Source organism: Camelus bactrianus, chromosome 2 (genome assembly GCF_048773025.1).
Source record: "Camelus bactrianus isolate YW-2024 breed Bactrian camel chromosome 2, ASM4877302v1, whole genome shotgun sequence".
NCBI classification, from domain to species: Eukaryota; Metazoa; Chordata; class Mammalia; order Artiodactyla; family Camelidae; genus Camelus; species Camelus bactrianus.
In genome coordinates, this window is record NC_133540.1 from 117,753,616 (window position 1) to 117,770,756 (window position 17,141).

General features: G+C 39.7%; 1 protein-coding gene across 4 annotated transcripts in view; it reads right to left on the reverse strand.

Moving 5' to 3' along the window:
• RBPJ (recombination signal binding protein for immunoglobulin kappa J region) overlaps positions 1-17,141 on the reverse strand; it is a 203,268-nt gene that overhangs the window by 79,646 nt on the left and 106,481 nt on the right. For 2 of the 4 annotated variants that reach the window (XM_045522695.2, XM_074349577.1), the window contains exon 1: positions 15,731-15,888. The exons of 1 other annotated variant lie outside the window; for it this stretch is intronic. In XM_045522695.2, coding sequence (XP_045378651.1) covers positions 15,731-15,750 — 20 coding nt within the window. In that variant the 5' untranslated portion in view covers positions 15,751-15,888. Of the gene's footprint in view, positions 1-15,730; positions 15,889-15,963; positions 15,983-17,141 lie in introns of those variants that run through there. One more of the 4 variants, XM_045522693.2, reaches the window with a different exon arrangement.

The window sequence follows — 17,141 nt, forward strand, 5'->3', positions numbered from 1 at the left end:
ACATTTCTCACTATAGAGTAAACACAGCTGACAAACACAAAGTTTTTAGAATCTTAATAGCTGACTTACGCTTTTGAAATTTCAGGAGCATAAGTATACATGTGGATCCCCAAAATGTGTGAGTGTGTGTTTTAAAATGTCCAAAAGGAGAAGGAAAACAGACACATTAAAAAGGGGGAAGATAATCCTATTAATAACAAGTAAAGTCTCAAAAAAAGCTTCATATTAGAGCTGAAAAAAAGATGTGATTTTTGTAATTTTAAGTCCCCACATCACTGTAGTCTCTGAAAAATCTTCCTCGTCCACCACAGAAACCTATCCTTAATCCTAACAAAAACCTCCCAATGCCTCAAAGCCCAGCATGGGCTAGTCACATGCCAAGCAGAAATTAAACTAACACGCTGAATGTCAGAGCTAATGAAAGTCAAAAAGTGGAAGAGGTAGCTAAGGCATCCCTGAGAGGATAGCTAGGGCATCAGTATCCATTACTAGGTGGCTTCTCTCACAGGAGCAGACTACTTTCCCCCAGAAACATGGGAATTACATATACTTCCAACCTTTAGACCTTGTCAAGTTCACTAAGTCATTTTAACGTCTACGTCATATTCTATTACCAGGTGTCATCTTTCAAAAGTATACCAAGTTGGTGTGATTAGGAAATTGTCCAACGTAAACAGGAACCTCAGTAGGCAATGTTAGGGACCAGTGCCGGAAAAGCCATCTGTTTGATGGAAATAATATTTCTACTTCCCTAGTGATTACAGCTACTAGTGACAACTGTGAAATCCCAAGAGACGAAAAGAAAATTTAACTGCCTCAAAACTTTAATTATTCATATAAACTAGCCAAGAAATTAAAGTTAAATGTTACACGAAGGGCTCTCTAACCCCCTAATATTTTTTTGACTAATTATTCCATTGGTAGTCTACATCTGCTCTGCTAAAGTTTGGTTATGAATCACAAGTAACTCACTGGGAATGCTCTTGTATCTAAACTGACTATGGATAATAACTACAATTCACAAAAACTCTTGTTTCCAATGTGTACAAAATCCTCCTGAAACCATGTCCCACACAATAAAATAGATGTTCCAGTCAAAGTCTAAACGCTATTAACCACTAGGAAGAATAGGACTAAATTTAACAACAAAAAGTTAATTTTAACAGCATATTCAATTTGTACCTTTTGAGTATCTTCAATATAATCAGGAAGCATGTTAAACACTGCCTTTACAAATCAAGTGAATTTATTAGGATTATTTAACTACATAAATAGTTCAGAGATTTGCAAATACATACTCTAATACTCTAAGATCTTCAGAAATACTGACCACAATCCTACATACACAGTTGTGGGGTTTTTTTTGGTCAGGGAGCCTCATTTGTTTCAACTATCGCTCTTCCACCCTTTTTTTTGGGAAATAAACATTTTCTAAAATTCTTTTATTTTGAGAAATTTATCTTCCAGATTATTTTGATAGAAAATACCAAGGCTCCCATATTTCCTGTAGCTCAGCTCCTGGTGTGGTCTTTAGTATCTTAGAGTAAAACTACTTTTAATAACTTATAGTTAACTATTTGGACCTGCTCGACAACATATTAAAACCATACACTTTTGAAATGGAAAAGAGATATATGCACTGTACCTAAAGCCACATGTCTGAGCTAATCATATTAAGTAGAAAATACTTAATTCCAAACAATCCAACATTCATAGCTTTAGATAGTAGACACAGTAAGACTTCATCCCTAAGTGCTATTACACACAGTAATTGTTGAGAGCAAAAATATCTGATGACAGAAACCATGTCTATAAAACATCCTAAAATTATAATTTGCCTTTATAGTACACATATCCAAGTAATAAATTTAAAGAAAGATCATCAAAAAGTCAAGCAAAACATTCCAAATTTCTTCAAAGTCATAAGGAATAAAGAACAGAAGCAGAAATGGCTGCTCCAAAGATTCCCAGAATAGAAACACTCTCTCAGTTGGTACTATCCTAACTCACCCCCCTCAATCACCCTTAGGGATTCACAAATAACAAACACAGAATTCACTGCAACTGTGGCTACAATTTATAAGCAGCCTTTCATTGCTCCATAAAGGCTCATCATTGTAGATATTCACCAGTTTTTAAGCTACATCCACAGCTGCTGTCTCAGTTAGAAAAACAACAAAATTTGACAGCAAAAACTTTAAAGTAACATTTATAGAATAGTTTTACATAAAACAAAACTCAAAGTACTCCAGTACAACATAAAGAATGAATCTGGAGTACCAGAAACATGAGACTCTTGAGTTACTTTTAACAGAAATACCTTTACAAAAATAGTATCATTTTTAACTTAAAGCCTAGATCAAAGATATCATTTGTGAAGTAGGAATATTACTAAATTAGTTGGTGGTGAATAGAATCTGTTTCACCACCAGTCTGTTCTTTCCATAATCTTTCTTCCAAAATCACATACTAAAATTCAGAGACAAAAATCTCACATAAAACTGTTCTAATTAACACATTATAAACCAACTATATTTCAATTTAAAAAAAAAAAACTTCTAAAAAAATAAAGTCTACTTTTTAAAAAATCCCACATAAACCAATTTCCTGTTCAACTTTACCCTCCTGCCTCAGATCTATTCTCTGCCTAAACTGAGGGAAGGGGCTCCCCTGCTTGGTGAGCACAGCCAATCATGTGTTGATGAATGACTAAGAGTTAACCAGATGTGGGGCAGGGAGGGGGGACGCCCAGCAGCATCACCGCATGGCTACATTACACAACCACTAAAAGACTTTCATGGCAATGAACCTGGAATCCAAAAACATGAGTCTGAATTTCAACTTTCCCAGTAACTAGCAGGTGAACTTAGTGTTCCTCTGTTTTACAGAAACTTAACCATCTTCCTAACCAGACAACACTAAGGGTTAAACGTAAAAACAGACCTCAATTCTACTGAGTAATAGATTATATTTATACTGGGGGGCCCATTAAACTTTATAACATATAGTAGTAAAAGAAGAATTTCAAATCAATGAGAAAAGGATAGAGCATTCAAAAAGTGATGTTACAACACTTCATTCATTCTTCCAACAAATACTTATTGAGTACCTACTATGTACCAAGCACTGTATTCTAGTAGGGGAGAGTAATCAATAAAAAGGCAAATAACATATACTGTTAGAAGTTGATACATGCAAGTGAGAAAAATAAAACAGGGAAGGAGCGTAGAATGTAGGATAAAAAGCAAGATAAATATGGTAAAATCAGAAAGCACCAGACAGAAGACCAGGAAAAAGGTGCCAGTGAGGTGGGAAACCAGAAGTGAGTTTCTGAACCCAGAAGCCAAATGAACAGAATGAACAAGAAGGGAGAGGTCTAAGATGTCAAATGCTGCTGATCAAGTCAAGTCGAATAGCATCTGGAAAAAACTGACCACTACACTCACCTATGTGGAAGGTACTGGTAATCTTGAGAAGAGCAGTTTTGTTGATGTGATGGACACAAAAGCCAGGCTGAAGAAGGTTTAGAGGGGATGGAGTATGAGTAATTGCAGATAGAAAGAACCCTTCATAGAAGTTTGTTGCAAAGGAAAAAGAGAAATCAGAACTAGAGGGGAGTGCGGAGTCCAGAGGAGAAATAACAGCATGTTTGTATATTGTCAAGAATGCTCCACTAGAAAGGTAAAAATTGAGAGCAGAGAGAGAGGCAAGGTTAGCTTGCCTAGTCCAATGTCCTAGAGTAGCTGAGAAGGAAAGGGATCTAGGGCACAAGTGGACAGCTTGCCCTTAAAGAGGAGTCCCTCACAGTGACTTGTAAACTTCCGGAGGCTTCAGAATCACCTTGGAGAGCTTGCTGAAACAGAGTGCTGGACTCCAGAGCTTCTGATACAAGAGGCTGGGACAGAGGGAAGAATCTGCATTTCTAACCAGTTCCCAGAGTATCCTATTGCTGTGGTCCAAGAACCTCATTTGAAGAACCACAGCTCTAAATCAACAGATGGCAGGATGGAAAAAATTGAGTATATGAGAATAAATGCTGTATATTTCATTATACATTTGGAAAATATAAAGTCAGAGCCTACATCACATAATACATAGCTAAATAAATAAATAAATATCCTCTCAGAAGGGTTAAAAAGGGCTATATCATGTTTTAATTTCTAAAAGAACATATACAAGAAAAACACATACAAGAACGCTTTCAAAGTCTTAGAGTAAGGAAGGTAAGCAAAACACAAAGCCAAAGGAAGAGCTACAAATTTGACTACATAAAAACTTTAAACTCCTATAAAACAGTAAACAAATAAAACTAAACGACAAATTAAAAACTTAAGAGAAAATACTCAATATAAAATTGACAAAGAGTATTATCAGGAAAATAAAAAGTTCTTACACAAAATGAGAAAAAGACATATACTTCACAATGAATAATAGTTTTACAAATATCAATCTAAACATATAAGGTGATGATACAGACAGAAAGTCAAACAATAGATAAGACAAGAAGAGAAAGACAAAGAATACAAACCACAATATTTAAGACTGAAGGAGTAAGTAGAGAAGATGGAATGTTCAAGAGAAAAGATAACAAGTCTTAGCAGTCAAAAATAAAGACATCATGGTGAACAAAAACAATGGGTGTAGAAAAACTAAACAGGCTGATAACTGAAATGAGGTTTTGGGATCCAGTTGAAGGGTTATTTCTTGACGGCCTAGGATGAAAAACCAGTGTAATAAAAATGATGTAAGTGATAAAGAAAAGATCTGGCAGTGCCTTAAATGAGAGGTAAGAAAGGAAATCGATAGTAAGCAATTCTTACAGACCAGCCTAGCCTGGCAGCTCCTTTGCAAATATATATTAATTTGATCCTCATTAGAATTCTGAGATACGCTCTCCATTTTACAAATGGGGAAACTTAAGCTTACAACACAATTATGTAACTTGCCCAAAGCCATATAGTGTGTATAACAAAATAATTAAATGGCCTGAAAATTGGTCTTAAGGCAGAAAAGGAGGATTAACTGATAGAACACTTCCCAGAAGGACTTAACACAATTATTCGTAAAATTATACAAAATTTTAAAGGTAAATGATACTTCAGAGAACTCTTTAAGTTCAAACACTTGTCAAGTTTATTTCTGAATGCATTTCTAGAACATAAATTTATTTTTAAAGTAATCTAATAGGGAAGAATACAATCTCCTTTACCTTAAAGCCTTCTATAAGGCTTACTTATATCTGGGACTGTCTTGTCACCTAGTAGAGAGCCTGGAAGCTTTCAAATGATTACCATTTAGGTGGAGAAATAAACAAAAGTTGAGTACAGGGCAGTGTAATGGCAAAGGCAGAAGCAAAGCTGTGTGAACCTGAGTTAAATCACTAATCTCTGACCCTCAGACTTCTCCGTAAAATGGAGATACTGTCTCCCTTCACAGTGTAATTAAGGACTCTGCAGATATTCAAGAAAACATCAGTTCCCTAATCCCCTTAAATATTATGTTTACTAAACTACTGACATTTTTAGTATAAAACAGAATGTTAGCATTTCCACTTAAGACAAAAAAAGTTGAAGAATATACTTCTAATTGATAACAGTAGTTAATTTCCTAGTAGAAGACTGAAGTGGCTCACTTTACATGACATATTTAAATAACTGGAATTTCACATAACGTTATTTTTCTAATTAGAAAAATAATCAAAATCAGCGTTTACGTATGACTTAACCCTTAAGAAAAACTTCCACATCAAGATAGTCACTTCTCTGAAATAATTACAGAAACAAAGTAAAATGGAACAAATATAAATTAACTGCATACCTAAGCTACCAGGTGACTTTTAATTCTAATGCAATTTAAAAGATACTTAATTTACCAACTGACAACTTCCAGGAGTTAAAGCTAAGAAACTAGGTTCAAGTGAATGACATGCCACTAAATTCTATATTCAAATGTACACATCACATTATATCATAGAGGAAGGCCAGGATGAAAAATGATTACCAATAATTATGGAATAATCTTTGAAAGCTACAGCTATCAGGATTTGTTTTTTTAACAGTGAAGCAGCAACTCCCGCTAATTCTGTACTATCCATTTAATCAAACAATGACATTCATTATTATAAGCTGTAAGTAAATTACCAAACCAAAACTATCACTACTATCTTTGGAATGCTGAAATTAATTTAATTTACTTCCTTGACTTATGAATAAGCATAGATGATGGATACAATAGCTTTAATGAATTCCATAGTCAAGAGGGTAATACTGTCCTGACAGAAATACACTAGAAAACTCACTGCATGAAAATCATCAGGTTCATAAACAAGCCCATCTTTCAGTATACAGTCTCAAAGTGTGGCCTCCTTCTCTCTATGACAATCTGTCTTCTTTCTCAATCTCCTCTTCTCTCCTTCCATTTTCTCTTCCAGAGGCTTTGGGAACAGCCAACTGCAATTTAGTGCAGGTAGCAGAACTAAGAAGCTACAGAGGCAAGAGGCAGAAACTAGAGCGAACCAGACGTGAACCCAGGCAGTTCTTGAGTAGGGATAACTAGAGCAGAGTGGGTGAGGAGGTGTGCGGGCCCTCTTGGTCAGTCTGAAATACAGAACAAGGTAAAGAAAGCAAGCAGCACCAGCAACGGGAAAACAGCAAAGGAGGAAAGAACCGGCAGGCTCAGAGCTGACCGTTTATTAAGCAACATTGGCAGTAACACTCACAGGCTTGGAGCGGAGAGATCTGTACTCTTGGTCTAAATTCACACACAAAAAGGAGAGGAAAGTATTTTAAAAAACAAAGTGCATGTAACTTTAAAAGGCAGCTCAGAGGTATAAACAGAAAAGTGTAAAAGACCAGCATAATTCTCTCTCCAAAAGACAAATCAGGAACTAGTCTCAGCCATTAACTAACTGATTAACGTTATTTAATCTGTCTGTGCCTGTGTTTAAATGAGTGGTTACTTTAGAATGTATGATTAACAAGGTATTTTCTAGGTCTGCAGTTTCCTGAATCTAATGGATTTAATAATCTATTAACATTTGTCACACAGGATGTAGTTACATTCTATGATATGTTACTCCACAACAGGGGGAGTACAATATACCAGAATATAAATAAGAGAATATAGAACCATAGCCCAGTATCCCTACAGACCACACTTCATTATCTTTCATGAAATCCAGGAAGAAAAAAATTCCCAGTCTTCCCCTTTAAAGCAATCGACATACAGTCTTAAGAAAAAACAATGCCTAATATCTAACCAGCAGGCTTCACTTTAAATACATTCAAAGATGGAGAATTTGGTCACTTGTGGATTTCACTGACCTTGACTTCAGCTTCTTTCTAGAGGACATATTCTAATGCCATTATGCTTTTCTATTTTTCAACACTCTTAAGTGAGGTTAGGTATTTGCTATATGTTCCATAACCCGCTTCAAAAAGTATAGTCTAGAAGTGGCACAAAGTTGACCATAACCCAGGGAAGTGAGTTTATCCATGAATTCTGCATAGAAAAATCAGTCTATGATAAATGTCAGCCCTATCACTTAGACCAAGTGCCACCTAGTGGCAAGTGTTATATATTAGTAAATCCATTCAACTCATGTTCATTCAGCAAGCAACAATCTGGCAGCTAGCAGTTGCTCCTTAATTATGCAATATAAGTAAAATATTGGTCATGTCCTTAGGAAGCTTGCTGAAAGATTAGATAAACAGATATAGACAGAGAAATATAAAATAGGTATATTTATATAATTGTAGAAAGATGTCACCACGTAAGTATGCAAATATTCAGTATTTAAAAGCTAAAAGAAAGAAAACAGATAGGTTCTCTTACACCTGTTCATCTCACTCAGACTTTCCCAACTGTAATTACTTCATTACCCAAGTTTTGATCGTTCAGTTGTTTTTTTTCTCCCCACCTTCTCTTCCACGCTTCTTCCCACCCCCATCTGATAATCTTTAAATTCTATTCTAGAAAGAGGGGAGGAGGAGGACCTATTTATGGAGCACCTACTACTCCTAGAACCAAGCTAGGCATTTCATATCCAGTATCTCTTTTAAACCTCATATCAATACCATTGAGTATTATTTTTCTCCCTTTTTTAGACAAAGGCAAGACTTAGATTACATGACACACTCAGAGCCACAAGATTTAGACACTGCATTGATTCCAAAGCTCCCTATACCACCCTGCCTCAAAAAGAGCTACTTTGTTCTTTCCATTCTTAGGCCTTGCACCAAGATCAGACCTTGATTATATACATCTCTCTTATGGTCTCCATCAACTCCAATCTATTTTACACTACAACTGACCCTCGAACAGCATGGGTCCACTTACACACGGATTTTTTCCAACAGTAAATACTACAGTAGCACATGATTCAAGTGGGCCGAATTCGAGGATGTGAAACCACAGGTACTGTGGAACCTTGGATACTCGAGGGCCCACTGTAACTCACACACCCGTAGCCCCCCATGTTGTTTAAGTGTCAACTGTATTTTACATGCAGCCTCAACTCTTCAAACAGGCTCAGTGCCCCCAGCCCAATATCCCTGATTAATATTCAAATTCTCAGCTTAGCACCCAAGGTCCTCCAAGAGGCCCCAACCAGTTTTCCAGTTTTATTTCCTACCACTCTCTATGAATTCTCCTCTCAACTTAAGAGATAATGATTCACACCTGTGTTCCCACCAACATCTACATCTGTAACACTTATAATACACTTATAATACCCCTTATTGTCTGTATACTTTCCACTAAATCATGAGCTTCACTGGACCACTTTTTAGCCATCTTTAAAGACCAGTATATAGCAGTCTTATACCTATCAAGTACTCAGCTGTTTCCTTAATAAATATAGTTATTAAAACCATTATAAAGGAGAACCACAAAGGCAGAGTTATACTCATTTCCCTTAACCCTTCCTTCATGTCTGAGGACCTCAGTGTTTCTATTTCCTCCAGGTGGTGCATGGATCAGGAGCTTTGTACAAAGCTATATAGTTTTTTGCATGAAAAATTTTTTCATACTCAAACCAAAAGTTAAATTATTTGAAAAAGTATGCTAGTAACTATGGAGACAATAAAAGTTCAGTGGTTGACAGGGGTAAGGGAGGAGCAAGCAGGGGACAGGCAAAGCACAAAGGATATTTTAGGGCAATGAAACTACTCTGATACTACAATGGTAGATACGTTTGTAGAAACATTATACATTTGTCCAAACCCACAGAATGTATACCAAGAGTGAACCCTAATGTAAACTATGGACTTGGGGAGATAATAATGTGTTAACTTAAGTTCATCAATTGTAACAAATGTACCACTCTGTTGGGGGATGTTGGTAATAGAGACTATTTGTATGGAGGCAGGGAGTACATGGGAAATACCTGTAACCTTCCCCTAATTCTACTGTGAACCTAAAACTGCTCTAAAAATAAATTCCATAAAAAGAAAAAAAAGCAAGATCTTAGTGGATTTGCAGTTTTCCAAAAAGGGAAGACCTTTGTTCCAAAATAAGTTGTTTAAAATAATAAAGAAAAATCCATACCACTGGTTCTCTTTTTTACAGGGCAACTAATATTGCTGTTATATAACACAATCTGTACCACACTACCACACTAATAAAAGAAAAAAAACCGGGTTTCAAAAAGTAATAAACATTTCCTAGTTATATAAACATTTTATGAGAAATTATTCTTATTCATTTACAACTCTAGCATCTAATTAACAATGCACAGAACAGCTCTAAGGCGAGGTTAAAACTACTGAATAAGAAAAAAAAGCATGGGAGGGGAATTTAAAAGGCTCAACTTAGCTTTCTAGTGTATTCCATCTCACATTCAACTGGTACAGCACTTTCACTGCAAGGCTTTGCAACTTAGCATACCTAAGAAGCAGGGGTTTCTATCTTTTCATTTTTATAAATTTAAAATAGTACAAATATTCCCCAAACTGCCATGAACTTGACCAACCTGACTGAAGAGCTGTCATGCTTATCACTCTGCACCGTCTCAACACAACAAACCTATACAAATATTTATACATATAAGTAATTACCACCAATTATATAAACCAAGCCAGAGTGCCTCTGATGCTTGCTTTTCCCCAGTAGTAAGTTGTGTTCAGGAAATGCATTACCCTTTTCACACCATTAGGATATTATTTCATTCCCTGAGGTAGAAGCAGGCCTAATGAGGCATAAGCGATGATGTTGTGCCAGGCCTAACATCCAGAACTGTGGGCAGGGTGTCTGAGAGATGGTAGCAGTTGGGAATTCAACATTCCTACATCATTATGGCTGCCCAAGCAGAGAATAGAGCAATAAGCAGCAGACCCCAAAAAGTTGGGGGTGACTCAATGACAACATCCGTGGTCAGGCTGTAATTTACCAAATATGTCTGCTCAAAATGCCAAGGCACATATTTCAAGGGCTGCGGTCCTCTGTACTAAATACACTGCTGCCTTCCTAAAACATGACCCACAAACCACAAGCTGCAATATAAAAAGTCCATCTTGAACCCTGCCTGTGAAAAGTTACCAGGAGAAACCGATTATTATAATTAAAGTATTTGTATAGAGTGCTTTACAATTTACAAATCACTTACATATAGTTTTATTTGACCTTCATAATTTCACATTTTACCTTACTTGATACTCACAATGTGCCTGGCAGATAAATACAACAAAATTATCATTCCCTACTTTATAGAGGTAGAACCTGAAGCTTCGAGAAATTATCTATAAATAATCTGTCCACAAAACCTGAGTCTTCCTGAAGATTATCAATTTATTGTTTGGTTCAAAGGCATGGATCCTCCCCCCCACAAAAAAAGTCTGTGGTGTCTTAATGTACATTCCTATGCATCTAAGAATTACTTAAAAATAATGGAAACTTTTGAGAAACACTGGATAGTCCACCATACAAAAAACAAAATGTGGTATTTAAACTTGTCAGTTTGTACAAACAATACAGTATTTTTTAATAACCCAAAAGGAACTTCTGCTTACGAGTTTTAATACAATGTTCACAGGAGCTATAAGACTGTCTATAGCAGAAAATATTAACTCCTTTGTGTACTTCAGCAATTAAATTCCCTATAGAATCAATATATTCCCTGTATACATCAAATGCTGCTTACACAAACCATGTTGTATCAAGGTTTCAAAGTACTCTGAATCCTCTGTTCAAAAAACCTTTTTACTGAGTCCCTATCATGTTCGAGACACTCTTTTAAGGATAAGAATATATAAATGATCTTTTTTAAATGCTATCTGCCGTCAGGTAACCAACAGCCTTTGGGTATGACAATTACAATTCAGTATGACACTTCCAAGAGAATTATACTCAGTTCTTTAAGAACCCGCAGGAGAGGCACTGAACCCAGCCTGGCGGATCTGGTTAGAGTATCCTCAGATAGAAATCTTGATTAATAACCTACTAACACCAGCACTTTTCAAGCACAAGGATACAGTAAACTGCTGAGGCCATGCAAGGAACTCCAAGTTCTTAAATACGGATGGAGAATTGAATACAAAAGGAGAGAAAGACAAACAGTTCAACTGGGGAAAAGGTAAATGAAATAGTTATAGAGAACCCTCTATGCCATGACAGTTAACATTTTTTGAGCACTTGCTATGTGCCAGGCGTCCTAAAACGTTTTCCTGCACTTAATCCTCACAGCAACCCACTGAGCTAAGAATAATTACCTTGCAACTGATGGAGGAGGCAAGGAGAGGTGAGATTGCTTGTCAATTACAGAGGTTTTAAATGGCAGAGACAGAATTGGAACCCAGTTCAGATTAAATCCTAAATGTGAGCTCATAAATTCTCTACTCTGCTGCCTCTCTTAATGAAGGCTGCTAGGGGGAGCCATTGAAAGGTTTTTAAACTAAGGAGTGAAGTGATCAGATTTCCTCTTTAGAAAGACTCTGTGGAAGTGGGATAAAGAGGGTGAGTCTAGAAGCACAAAGAGGAAGCGGCCAACGTCTGTAGTAATCCAGGTGAGAAATGATGAGAGCACAAACTGTGGCAATGAGGATGAAGGAGACAGATTGAAGAGATTTTTCAGTAGGGAAAATTATCAGTTCTTAGTGATTATATAAATGTAAAGGGTTAGTGTGAGAGAGAAATACAGAAACCTGGCTTGGGGAACTACTGGGACATGACATCATCTATCAGGAACAGAGAAGCAGGTTTGTTTTGTTTGTTCAATAAATATCTATAGTGTCTCCCAAATGCAAAACACCTTCCTAGGTCAAGGGTTAAGTCTGAAAATATGGCCCTGGTTGTTAGAAAATATCTTTGAGTGTAAATGACAAAGCATTAAAAAAAGGTACACTGAAAATTAGTCATTACTATTAACAGATTTGGCCTAGAATCTAATGAAAACATTTTATGCTACCATTAAAAAAAATTACCACATGCAGAAAGGAAATCAAGAGAGGAAAAGCATTCCATAATTTTATAATGTTACTACATTTGAGTTTGACAGATCTTCAGTCTCTTATACAACACACACACAACCCTGTAATTTGACTTATCCATCCCCCTCTATTAAAAAAAAAGTATCTATTTTATTACCCAAACTATAAAACATATTCGTTTTTTTATCCCACTATCACCATTGTGACTTGCCAAGAACTTAGTTCATAACTTCCTACTTGATTTCCTATAAAATATGACCTACTTATTTCAGTAACAATTCCTAGACTTTTAACCACACCTTTCATCCAAGGATGCTCTCTGCAAATCTTAAGGCACAACAGTCCTGTGCAGATGTGGCAAGTTACTACAATTCCCATTTTACTACAGAGTTAGGAAATTGGCCCAGGGGAAGTAGAGTAACTTGGAAATAATCACAAAGCCAAATGCCAAAAATAACAACTTTCAGTCAATCCATGAGAAAATACTGCCCCTAGTTGAAATAACATGAAATTTACTATTAGGAGGAAGCAAAATGTGAAATAATGTTTTAAAGCCAAGTCCTAGGTTTTTAAAATTTATTTTTTAAAATGACTGAACACCACAATTAAGATTTGTAAGAACCTGCAAATACACCATTTTTTCCCTAATATTTTATCCCTCCTGAGTGCCAAAGATTATTTAATGAATTACAGCTGGCAAGAGTGGCTTTTTTCCCGCATAAAATCATTTTTATCTTAGTCACTTAAGACACTATAGAGATCTGTCAGTATGGAACAACAGGTAACATTTAAACAAACCTATTTAAAGTCTAATACCTAGACCCATGTATTAGAATCGGTGTGAAGATACTCCAAGTGAGCCTCTTACATTTTTTCCTGAAATACACCCTCTGCAGTATGCATGGACAATAAATTTAAAGCTTTGATCATCAATACTCTGAATGAAAGATGCCCCATTTGTTTCTAGACATGCTGCTGTTTGATATAATCTAATAAAGGTACTGTTTTATCTGATCACAAAATAAAAGCCTTACATGATTTAGAAACAAAAAGTACAACTTGAAATTTTTAAAAGCTGCTTATGTTTGCGTGACCATTCTTATCTGTACAAGTCAGAGCAAAATACCTTCCATTACAAGGTATTAACACTTTGCTTACAGTAAGAAACAAGTGTGCTCAAGATTTTACCTTCAAAAGAATGATTCTGCACTAAGAAAAAGAGAGACAAATGATTACAAGTAAAACTCACTCATGGAACCTAGATTGCAAATTTTCACAAAAGCCTCACATATCAATCATAAAAGGTTATTTTCCATTAATTAAAATTCAAGCTAACTCATACTAATTCTAATCACAGTCTTTGAAAAAAAAAAAAGCTTTCCACTCTGCCAACATTCCTCACACTTGTATAGCCTCTAGTAGCTGCACTTCATGTAAACTTTAGTTAATAATGAAAAGACACTCCAAATCATTTTATGAGTAACATCTAAAAGCAGTGATCAACTGGGGGGTGGGGGACGACCTCCTGAACAGCATAGTCAGCCTAGTAATTCCGGTAAATCTAATACCTCTATTCCCAGTACCAGAATATTCAGGCTATTTAAATACACTATATCACCCTCCCCCACCCTACAGCCACAAAACTCAAGCTTTTAACAATATCATTACAATAAGCACTCTGAACAAATTAAAGCTCCTTTAACTCTAGAAGTGCCTTTACCTTACTTACGACTATTACTTAAAAGTCTTTTAATTATATTTGATTAATGCATTCCACAAAGATTCTAGAAGCAGTATTCATCAACTCAAACTGCACTCTTAAGCGCTTTCCTCATTTCAACTCCAAAGATGGGTCAGAAGGGTTGTCAAAAATTTGCACAGCAAAAGCACATAATTGAAAACTATCTAAAAAGTAAGAAAGCGTAAAACATCAAAATTCATAAGCAGGATGCCCTCTCTTTTTCCTTACGAAGCAGGAGTTACTGGTAAAATAACTCTAGACGTAAACTCTTGAAAACGCTGAAATTCTCCATCCCAACATTCACAAGTTTTTAAATGCCGAAAATCACTCAACTGCTACGGACATACATAATGAATATCCAATGTGAGTATCTGCAACTATTCTCACACATCATCAGATAAAAACACCTTACGCCTCTTCTAACCTTCCTACAATACCCTCAGGTAATCCAGATGCACAGCTAAGACAGCTGCCCTTGGCCTAGGCCGTCAGAAACCAAGGGGCGGGGGCCAATAACCAAGAGACCAGATCTTTTTTCCAGGGCTACTGTTTCCAAGCAAAACAACCACGGGCCCAAAGAGACCGGGAAGAAAACTGAAGAAGACATTGTAATCCAGAGAGAAAGGGGTGGTGGGGAGGTGTGCACGCAGTCCCGAGAGAAAAGGGTGCGAAGAGGAGGTGCGCGGAGGAGGAAACTAGTATCCCCCCGCATCTTTCAAACCCACAAAAACAACAACAAACCGTAGGGTCCGTCTGCACGTAGAAGCACCAGATGGAGTCCCCGGGGCTGAGACAGTTGAGCCGACAAACACCGTGGGTAGTGGATAAATCAACCGATGATGGGAGGGGAAGAAGGGTGCCAAGCGAATAAACCCCTGGATGGGGGAGACAAAGCCTCCGGGGGTGATCAAGGACCAAACAGAAAGGTGAGAGGGAAAGCATGATAAAAAATAATGGGAGAAAAATTAAAAGACAGAAACCTGGTCCCTGGGCTGTGGCAGGTCACTGAGTACCGAACAGAGAGGGGCACAACAAAGGGGCACCGGAGGAAAGACAGCTGAGCGGACGAGATGGAGAAGGGATGCGGGGCGCGACGGGTCGGACAAAGCGCCCAAGGCGGGGAAACAAAGGGCCAGGGGTAGAGTCGCGGGGGGCAGCGGGGAAAGACAAAGCGCCCGGGGCCGGGGGCACCGGCCCGGCGAGACTACGACGGCCGCGAGGAACAAAGCTGCGCGGGGCCGGGCAGCAGGGCCCGCGAGCGGCGGCGCGGGAGACGCGCGGCGGGCACGACGCCCGCGGGCCCCGCGCGCCTGGCGGCACTCACGCCCGCACCCGCCGGCCTCGCCGCCGCCGCCGCCGCCCGCCCTCACGCGCCGGAGCCCGAGCCACGGCGGCGCAGAGCGGGCAGCGCACGGCCACACGCCGCCGCCGCCGCCGCGCTCGGCGCACGCGTCGCCACCCCCGCGGCCCCCGGACACCGAGCGCGCCGCAGCCCCGGAACCCGCCGCGGGCTGCGAAACGCCCGCAACTTTCCCGGTTCCCAGCGCTCCGATTCCCCCAGACTTACCCTGTCACAACAGGCGCCATCTTCCACAAACTCTCGCCAAAACTCCAACCCTCGCGAGATTCCCCCTGATGCCTTCCCTGGTCCCTCTCCCCCGCCCCTTCCCTTTTTCCTCACTCCTCGATTCCACCCAGCCCCCGCGCTCTTTCTCCCCTCGCAGCCGCCGCGAAGAGCCAGACGCCTCGCGCCGCCAGCGGAGTAGGGGATCCAGCTCACAGCCTTCCCTGGAAACCTACCCAAGCGATGGAGCATGCGCAGGCTGCTCCTCCGCGGGCGAGTCCTCCGTCTGGTCCATGGGGAGCGCTCCGGTTATCCGGGTTTTGGGACGCGCCCTGAGGGACGTACGTGGAGACTGAGGAAAACCGGAGGGGATTACAACGGGGACGGGGAATGGAGGGGTCAGGAGGCGGGGCCGAGGGGAAGGGAGGAGGGGTCCTGGGAAAATCTGCCGCGTTTCACAGGCCTAGATGAAACACCTCCCCAAATGGGTGTTTTCCAAGTGGCTTCCCGCTCACTTTAGTTCCCAGCCCTTTTCATTCATTCAAACGTTCATTGGACGCCTCCTTTATGGTAATGTTAGCATTAGGTGCTGGAGCTACAGAGATGCCTGGAGTTCGGACAAGTAAACCAGGAACTCTCTCAGTTCATTCGACCCCCATGCTAGCAGAGAGACAGACAAGATAACAAAGTGTTTCGACTCTCCAGAGCTCTGTAAAAGGAAAACTTTTGCAACTGAGCTCTGTTGCCTTAGCTTTCTTTTCCTTGGGTGTAAAATGAGGTCAGGCCTTTGGCAAAAACACCCCTCAAGTCCACCTCGCATACACACGCCAGCGCGCCGCGTAGCTTTCTCCAGAGGTGAATACTGGGTTGTAATTGAGAGCCAACACTTCCCCACTCCGCACTGAAGCCAGAGGTCCCTCTTGGACAGAGCTGCCTGTTGTGTAAGCCTCCCTAGAACCTCATCCAGCCCCCAGACATGTGTGAACCCAGGTGTATAGGGAGACAGGCTCTGCCAAGATCCTCCCGTGGGCCTCGCACAGTCAAGGACGCTGCTCATTGCCCGAAGTGTATCTCAGGCGACCTAAGCCTGGAAGCCCCCGAGCAAACTTGGCCCGTCTGGGCATCTAATAGAAAGGTGCAGGGCCCGAACCCCGCTCCCTCCTTCCTACCTGCAGCACTTCTTCCTTCCCCCCACCCTTGCCCTTTCAATTCCTAGAGATTCCCAGATCCAGCACTGCCTCCCACAGGGAGCCCCAAAACCCGGAGAGCTGGAATCCATAGCCCGAAACCTGCTCTAGGCGCTGCAGGACTGGCGCGGCACGCGCGAGCGGCACTGCGCATGTGCCCAATGCGGGCAGTCCCGTCTCACGCTACACCTCCTTCCCACCGCCTTCCACTACTCGATTCAGACACA